This window comes from Habropoda laboriosa, unplaced genomic scaffold (assembly GCF_001263275.1).
Source record: "Habropoda laboriosa isolate 0110345459 unplaced genomic scaffold, ASM126327v1 scaffold62, whole genome shotgun sequence".
Classification (NCBI taxonomy): domain Eukaryota; kingdom Metazoa; phylum Arthropoda; class Insecta; order Hymenoptera; family Apidae; genus Habropoda; species Habropoda laboriosa.
In genome coordinates this window covers 809,188-818,124 of record NW_017100177.1, presented here as the reverse complement: position 1 = coordinate 818,124, position 8,937 = coordinate 809,188, and the positions used below count along the sequence as shown (strand labels likewise).

General features: G+C 38.5%; 2 protein-coding genes across 2 annotated transcripts; both read right to left on the bottom strand.

Moving 5' to 3' along the window:
- Positions 1–81: 81 nt before the first annotated feature.
- LOC108578820 (ras guanine nucleotide exchange factor Y) lies at positions 82–5,829 on the bottom strand. Its single transcript, XM_017942220.1, has 7 exons — positions 5,655–5,829; positions 4,462–4,746; positions 4,243–4,378; positions 4,023–4,142; positions 3,838–3,938; positions 2,483–2,899; positions 82–1,993 (listed from the first exon to the last, which is right to left on the bottom strand). Exons 1-7 carry the CDS (start codon positions 5,655–5,657, stop codon positions 503–505), a joined length of 2,553 nt encoding a protein of 850 aa, XP_017797709.1. The 5' UTR covers positions 5,658–5,829; the 3' UTR covers positions 82–502.
- A 1,270-nt stretch (positions 5,830–7,099) lies between these two features.
- On the bottom strand, positions 7,100–8,382 carry LOC108578889 (transcription factor 15-like). Its single transcript, XM_017942300.1, has 3 exons — positions 8,111–8,382; positions 7,453–7,801; positions 7,100–7,138 (listed from the first exon to the last, which is right to left on the bottom strand). The coding sequence occupies exons 1-3, from the start codon at positions 8,185–8,187 to the stop codon at positions 7,100–7,102; spliced, it is 465 nt and encodes a 154-aa protein (XP_017797789.1). The 5' UTR covers positions 8,188–8,382.
- Between the last annotated feature and the right edge of the window lie 555 nt (positions 8,383–8,937).

Sequence of the window (8,937 nt, the reverse complement as noted above, 5' to 3'; positions counted from 1 at the left end):
GCTTAACAATTTAGTACGTTGATAATTTACCGAAGAGCATTAATTTATACATTTACAATATCGAGTTCTTAGTTTGTCCTTTTTCCCGTTCTTTTCTTTGTTTCCTTTCGTTTTCAATATTTTTTTTTTCGTCATTTTTGGATTTGGAATCGAGATCACAAGAGAAGAGAATAGTTTGTTTGTTTGTCTTTTTCCCTTTTAAATCGTGTTCGCTCGTGCTTCTATGCAGTTTTCACAAATATGTATGCGGATCGTCCGTGAATCGGCACGCCTGTTTTCTCTTTGTTTGTTATATATTTTTTTTTGTTCTACTCTTTTTTTCATACGGCTTCAAAATCGGGTTTGCATCTATCCTATCTAATCGCCTAACCTAATAACTTGTCTTTACGCACATATACGGATAGGACCGAAAGAACAAGAAGAAGAAGAAGTAGTAGTAGAAGAAGGAGAAGAAGTAGAAGGTGGAGGAAAAAACGAATCGAGCGCAGTTGTAAGCGTGCGTTCAAAGGCTCAGAGCTTGCATCTGATGGCACGTGTCGCTCAGCTGACTCTGATCACCAGCCGGATGACCTGGATGAGTCCTTGGAGTTCCTGGTGGAGTGATAGGCATCCTACCAACGCCTGGTGGAGCATCCCCAGCTCCTCCGAGACTGTCCTCTGACACTTTGCTTCCTGTCTGCATGATCCCGTTCACCTTGTACTTGCTCTGTCGTAACATCGTCGTGGTAGCTGGCTGAGAGCTAGATGACGAGCTCGAGTACTTCTCCGTTGGTTTTCTGCTGCTCGCTGACAACGCTGGACTGATGGTGTATCGACGTTGTGTGTTCGACTGTTGTTGCTGTTGATGCTGTTGCTGAGGCGGAGCTAAGGATGGCTGATAGCGGTTTTGCGCCGGAGCGTAGAACTGGACCTGGGAGGTGGGTGGTGACAAAGTTGGAAGGGGTCGTGTCATGGGCGAATACGGCGCTGGCGGTGGGCTCACCGGCTTCTCCGAGTTACTGCTCTCTGTCGCTTGCGCGATACCCTGCGAACTGCCATTCTCATTCTCCATATTAGTCGTCACGTGTTTATTATCATTCGTTTGACTGGCAGAATTGGTACTTCCCTCGATCTGTCCGGTGACTACACCGTTGTTCCGATAACTGGTAGCGTTCTTACGGACAGAATAGTTGCCCGATTTTGTCGCGTTCTCGAAATACTGATCACCGCCGCATACCGGGTTATTAACCCTACGGCCGTTCGCGTATTCGAAATTCGGCATGGTGTTGAACATTTTTTGCGTGTTAGCGCAATTGTACGACTGACTGGCCACAAACGCGTTCGACTTCTGTACCGTATTGTAACTTTCCGTGGATTTTTGTGCTACGAAGTAAGCCGGAGAGCCCACGCCGGAACCGGCCGCCTTTTTGTTGTACTGCATCGCGGAGAACCGCGAGCTCATCGCCGGCGTTGTGTACTTATAACCTCCGTCTATGTTACTGTGTTTGTACGACTGTGAGTTCCCTACGTTTTGAGCTCGAACGAACGGATTCTGATGGGACAACGCGATCCCGTGATTCTGTGATTTCGCGTAATTGTTTTGGGCGTTCACGGAACCGGACGGTTTCGTGTACTCCCTGGAATTGAAGCACTGATTCTTATTGGCCGAGTCGAACATCTGCTGGGAGACGGATGGCGGTGTAGGCAGTAGGCTAGTACCACCGGAAGCGTTGTGAAACGGAGGCGTATGAGTGTGAGGAATGTATACCGCTGCCGGATGATAGACGATCGCCCTGCAATGCATCTGATTCGCACTGCAATCGTCGGTTTCGTTCAGACAGGTCTGCGAGCTGTATAAGTTAGCGGTGTGTATCGCGATTGGATGATAATTGGTGTAACGACCGGACATGGGAAATTTCACGGGCATTAAGGACACCAGGGGTGTGGCTGACCCTGAAGCAGCCTGTGTTTCACCATGTGGTTGCTCCGAGTGGCTTGATGTCGAACGAGAATCCTACGGTTCATTTCACAAATATGTTGTAGTTTGCCGTATGAAGAGCGCGCGCGCGCGCGCATATATGTGTGTTCTTTTGTTAAATAATCAATTTATTCTTGTACGATGAGTGTTACGACAATTACGAATGCGATAACACGTTTCTTGAATATGGAAAAGCTAAGTATCCTCTGCCTGTATTCCTTTTTTCAATTAAAACGAGCTTATTGTTACTCTTGCTACTCTTTAACACTTTCACTGCTACATCATTCTTGATAATATGGCAAAGTAAATCTACATATGATTATTTTCTAATTGCTATTGTTTCATTATATAACTAAACTTTATATACATATAGTCAGTCTGTTGGTGAAATTAATCAAGTCCACTTTAAGAAATATGACTCGCTTGAGATCATGTAAAAACTTGGCTGAACAAAGCAAAGCGTTAAAAAGTAGTAATAGTATCAATTTTTAATGTCCAAAAATTATTAAAAGTAGAGTAACTTACTTCCTGTGGAGCAGCTTGACCATCAGACGAAGACGTTTGCTGGCATTGAGCATCGGCGGCGTAAATCAACAGTTGCTGATCTGTTAATCCCATCTGCGCATGTGGAGGTGGCGGTGGATGGGGTCCAGCTGCAAATGAATAGTACAAGTGGTCCACCTGAGGAGGAGGAGGACCTGCAGGCACCGGTGGATGATGATGTGGTGGCGGAGCAGCAGGAGCATAGAAATGCGCCGGAGGTGGTGGAGGCAAAGACTGAAGCGGCGGTGGAGGACCTGTTGGTGGACTGGTCGCACCTGTGCCGTTGTTACCACTTCCTGAATTACTGTTACCGCCGCTCGTGTTGTTCTGCGAATTGTTAGTGGCATACAAGTACGGAGAAGCTCCGGCGGCGGCTGCCCCTGGATAATACGTCTCGTACTGCACAGAAAAAAATTCTATCATTAGTTATTTGCTTCGTTTGAAATGATTCTATGGAAAGAATATAGGAACCAGCTATTTAAAGAAAACAAAGAAGATATCGTACATTAATCGTGTTGTATGTTGGTTTTCGTTTAGAAGTACTAAGGTCAATGTACATGCTATGAGACAAGTCTTTGATACATCGAATAGCGTCTCGATGACGTTTGAATATTATATACGTTACCTTAACCTGAATTTAATTATCTTTTATTATGTACCTTTTATTTTTTGGACACATATTTCGTTCTACACTCTCTATGAAATATAAAAACGTAATACAGGACAGCAGTGTGAAAGAAGAAGTCGAAAGATACATATAAATGCACGTTCAAGAAAGTGAACAATATGAGAACATTAATAATGTTATACTGTGATACACTCTGTAAAAATAAAACGAAACTGCGACACTTTTTTATTGCGACAGAAGCATAAGAAGTGCATATTTGAATGACTAAATGAAAAGACGAAAAAGTTGCGTTTATTCGTACGCAAAACTCATACGAAAGATTATTAATATAAATCATTGATTATGAAAGAAAGACAAATGTGCATGCATTGATAGGCCATGCAGAAGTCTGGCAAAGAAAACGCACAAAGATAATGCGCTGCATGCTAGTCGTTTTTAGCATAGACCATGTACCTTTAGACCTCAATACTGTATAGCGTCGAGAAGAAGGTAAGTAGGCATTTGCTGAGGGTTGGGTAGAAACGCCGGTGGTATGGCTTCTCCCATCAAACCATTTGTCTGTCAAACCGCAACCGATTTACCGTTTAATATAAATACAAGCTATACCCGTAGACAATTCATATGATAGAGTGTGTATACAGGAACCCAAGATTAAAAGGAGTATCAGAGAAAGAGGTCGATATAGTTTTTTATCTGCTACGTTACATACCGGCATAGGTGAATACTGATACTGTTGTGGCATGTAAAGAGATGGAGCAGGACACGGATACATCACAGGTGCGAAAGTTTGATGACCAGCAGCTTGTGGCCCTAATTATTAAAGTTGATTTTATTTGATTATCATAGACACATGGAATCTACCGAAAATGAATGATAATTTTGTATAAAATTTACCAAACACTCCTGTTGCTTGATAGATGGTCGCTGGATCAGTTGGTGGTGCAATCTGCGTCGTTGGTGTGGGAGCTGTTGTGTTGTAAAATGTCATTCCATTTTGGTATGTCAGACCCATACCTAATTCAAGAAAAAAAAATTGTTTTGCATGACAAAGCAATCCTATGAAGCAACAGTAATGTGTGAAGTTGATAAAACTGTAGAATTTAATTACACTGACCATTTGTGTAGTAGTAAGTACTAGTAGGCACAGAAGGTGGTGATCCAGAACCACCATCAAAAGATCTATTGAAAGGTTGTTTTTTAATTGCAGGTGCTATATTTAATTTTCTTTCCCTTAACACAATGCATTCAGACTATAACCAAAACAATTTTAAATTAGTATTGTAATTCATCACATGTTGTAGGATCAAGTACATTACAAACAGATGTTACAAACCTCTTGTTGAAGTCTTTTAGCTTCTTCCTCTGTTTCAAATGTGACAAAACCATAACCTTTGGAAACACCAGCACGATCAGCAATTATTTTTGTAGCCTTCACATTGCCATAAGAGGAAAAAAGTTGAGCAAGTTCTTCTACACTGGTATTAGCAGAAATACCACCTACAAAGATGCGATTTGGTACCAAAGTACCATATTTTGGTGCAGCCATGGTGAGACTTGTAGCTGAGGCAGGGCTAGAGGCTGGGCTAGACCCCTCAGTTCCACCCGTTGATGCGGAACTCTAAATAGCATGACTGATATTAAAACAACGCAGCTAATATTTATTTATGATACAGGAATACAATAAAATAACGATGAAGTAAATATAGAGTGATTTAATATGAATGAAATTATAATGTCAAGATATTTTGTGTCAAGTACTCATGTGTTACAAAATTATATAGTTCAATAGATGATTCAATCTTGTAAATATTTATGTACAAGTGGTAACAGCACACAATGTAAATAATAAATGATAAATACCATAACATACAAAAACACAAGTGGCATAAAATATCTGTATTTTTTTGCAAAACCAATTTATTTCTTTCACCAAATTACTGAATGTCAATGATAAAAAGAATCAATACATACATCTTAACAATGTATTCTCCACATGTATGTCACTTATTGGAAAACAAGTATGAACTTGAAGTAATCAAGTAAATCGCGACTACTGTGTCACAGGTGCGTGACACCTAAATATCGATACGAAGCATATTAGACTGTCACTAATCGTAAAAGCTTATATCCAAACAAAAACAACTCATTTGCTGATCTGCACATTATGACCAACACTTTTTTCATGCGGTGACAAATAAACGTAGGTTATGCTTCGCTGTCAACGTACGAGATCATCGGGGAATGAATACGAGAACGGTGTCACTGATACGCGTCAAAGTCGTTGTGTGACCGCTTTAAGTCGTACGCTACCTAAAAATATTGACAAGCAAGAGCTGTTCGTTTAATAGCCGAGATCCGAAGCATCGATAACAATTAAATAATCGAAAATGCTTGCGAGGACAACGGTCTCGTACATTGCCGTCTCATGCGTATAATGTCGCGTTCGCGATAGAACACACTGGCGAATGAAAAAACGAATTTGTCAAAGGGTTAGAGATGAAAATCTTCAGGCAAGAAAATGCTCACCATCTTCGTGAGAGTCTGGCGTGTAAATCAGTTTCTTGGCCGTGAAGTTGTCCTAGCAGCTTGAAGGTACCCTGGCCTCGCACGAGGTCACCTGGGTGCCCAGGGACTGCCAAGGACCGTTGCAACCACTTCAAAAGGACTTCCAGCCTCCGGCGAAGCTGCTGTTCCTTCTCGCTAAACCTCCAAACACTACAGACACTTTTACAAGATGGCGGTCGTACGCGCCTTTCAGGGCGCTAATTTTCCTGATTTTAAATTCCCAATCCGTCAGACTTCACCGTTCAGGCCTTCAGTCTCAAGGATAGATATACTTGGGGACGTTTCAAAAAGCAGAAATGACACTAAAATTTCTTACAACGTAATATAATATACAGGGTATTGATGTTTATTGAATCTCTCTTAAACGATGGATTGCTATAAACATATTACTTTAAATTATTTTCAAAACCGTAAATTACAATTAAACTCTTTTTGGGTGAAAATATAATTACAGTTAGGAAATTTATTTTCAATATCCTGACATATACTACATGTAAATATAGATTAGTATGCGATCATATGGTATAATTATTAATGGAAAATTATTATTACGTGAATATTTGTAGTACAATTTTAAAATCTATATTTTTTAAATAATGGGAATTAAATTTTACCACAATGGCGGTGATTGTTCGCGGTTACTATGGTTCACAATGTATGTTTTTTTTTTTTCACGAAACTTACCTAATTTTGAAGAAGCAAACATTCAAAGAATTGCTTCTGAACTGCAAACATGATTACCTAAGGACTAGCTTGCAATGAATAACCGAATAAAAACACTGAAATTGAAACGAGAAACGAGAACGGAGAGAAAAACAAAAATGTGCCTCCTCACAGCATTGTTGACTTCGAAAGACTGAAACATTCGCCGCTGTACTGCACTTGTCAATGTAACATCTGTAACTTTATCAATGTTCTAATGAATTTATTTTTCAGGAGCGTACTATTGCCATAAATTCATTTAATAATTACTATAATGAGTTTTTGCATCAAGGTGAATGACTATTTTTGAAAATAATAAATTTAGGAAAATATAACAGCATTGTTTTGAATCTAGTTGTACTGGCAATTTTACGGTATTCGATGTTCGAATGTTGTTAGGAAAATGACAAATGATGGTCGAAAGCATATATGGACCAAAAAATTCAGCTTTATCTTCTTAAACACAAATACATGCTATAAAAAGAAATTTATCTAACGTTATAATTACTGCGTCGTTCGTTATGTATTGTAACTGGAATGACAAATGTGATACAGTTAACAGATACAGGATAAAATTTATTAAACTCAATAATATGTATTTATATACAAGAAATGTACAGTAAATGATATTTATGTATCGTAGTCTTTATACATTGTTTAAATCGAGGAATGTTGTAAAAATTCGCAGAAACAACGTACTTCCTCTAATAATTCGAAATTATCCCAGCAGCGATATTTAAATTCTGAAAATTAAAAAATCGTTAATTATTAAACAATTCTTTTATTCTCAGTGATTAGAATCTCATTTCTATAAAAACAGAAAAGTTGTATAATCTTTTCAATTAATTGTAGAACAAATAGACTAGTTCGTTAAGTCCTCGATTCGTAAAATAGTAAAATGAACAAATGAATATAATTATATTATAGCAATGTTCAGTATTATTTGTGAATGGATTCTACAAGTAAATAACAACACAGATAATTAAAATTGTCTATGAAATATTTTGTATCAAAATTTGCAGGAACATATTTCTATACTAATGAATCGTTAACTCACATATTTTTTATGCATGGCAAGACAAAAAGTGCAAACTTGCGGCCTCGCATGTGAATCGGCCCAGTGATTTGTCCCATAAACACGGCCGCTGTCCTCAATACGTAAACAGGGTTGATCTACAGGGCCGGCGACAAGAACGGCACCCAAGTGGCTGATGTAACTGCTGGCTAATCGCAGTGTCTCTATTTTCGATAATTTCCTATCCGCGGGTTCCGTCGGTATTAAAGTTCTCAAGGCACTGAAAGCCGTGTTCACACTGCACAGCGAAGATTGGATTTCTTGAGTCTCGCGTTTGGATTCCTTACCCTCGTTAAGTGTATTCGCAAATTTTGCACTACTGAATGTACTCCTGAACCAAAAGACGAATTTCTCGTTTATACACTGCTCAAAGCAATTAGAGACCTTTACTTTGTAATTTACTGTTTAACATAACAATATTTCATATATTAATAAATAAATTAGATTAAATAAGCACCTCTCTAATCACTTTAAGCAGCACACATCCTGTAATTCAATTCTTATGTTTCTATTTATGCATCCCTACTATTTGCAAAGAAATACTAGTACACAATTTCTGCATTATTTTTATTGCTTTATTACCACCATATTAAAATATGGATTTTTAATGTTTTACAATGAAAAAGAAAATTATTTTCACCTATGAGTGCGATCCCTTTCACGTGCATTCGCTTGATAACGTTGTTTTGATGATTCCTCTTTCTTTCGTGCAGCCATGCTGCACCGCGCCGCTATCAGTTAATCGTTAAACAACTACACTAACTTGAAAGAGGCGTCCGACCACACCGGCGGCTCATTTATGAATGACTAAGCGCCACGACTTCCTTCGTTTCCTCCAGGATTCCCTCTTCACCGATGTGTTGCTTTTAACCCCACCCCACCCCTTCCTCTCACTTGGATACACATGTGAAATGCACGTGCATCCGATTACGGGCGAACGAACCACTTGCACGATGCGTTGCTGGTAAAAACAGAAAGCGTTAATAACAATTTGGAAAATCTAACGAAACTATAATACAAAACACAGTTAAACAAATAACACGTAAAAAAATTGTAACCAAAAGTAACAACAGAAATGCAAGAAGTTTATATTACTAATTAACGAGTTGTATTTAATTCTCTTCTGAAAAGCAAAACATGTAGTTAATTTTTTTATGGGATAATATTAATTTCCATTTATGCAGAATGACTGAAGTGGAATTGTAACTCAGAAATAGATACAATAAAGACAAATAGTAGAATTAAAGCAGTTTTGGTTAATTCAAGCCACACAATTACTTTATATAAACTAACAATCTAACAACATAGCTGTCCATTAAACAATAAATTAAATAAAATAAGCATTCTTCAGAGAACTTCCACAAATACTGTTAATGATTCTGTAGCCAATATCTCCTCCTTGTTAAAATTTACCATTATTGGGAAATATTTCAATAAAACGTTCATGAAAAACGTTGCAGTTTCGTA

Coding starts and splice junctions, on each gene's coding strand:
- LOC108578889 (XM_017942300.1), bottom strand. CDS start 8,187: ATGGCTGCACGAAAGAAAGAGGAATCATCAAAACAACGTTATCAAGCG. Junction 7,802..8,110: donor GAAAGGGATCGCACTCATAG/GTGAAAATAATT, acceptor CTTTTGGTTCAG/GAGTACATTCAGTAGTGCAA. Junction 7,139..7,452: donor TTGCCATGCATAAAAAATAT/GTGAGTTAACGA, acceptor TTTAATTTTCAG/AATTTAAATATCGCTGCTGG.
- LOC108578820 (XM_017942220.1), bottom strand. Junction 2,900..3,837: donor ATCAGTATTCACCTATGCCG/GTATGTAACGTA, acceptor TTTTCTGTGCAG/TACGAGACGTATTATCCAGG. Junction 1,994..2,482: donor GTCAAGCTGCTCCACAGGAA/GTAAGTTACTCT, acceptor AATGAACCGTAG/GATTCTCGTTCGACATCAAG.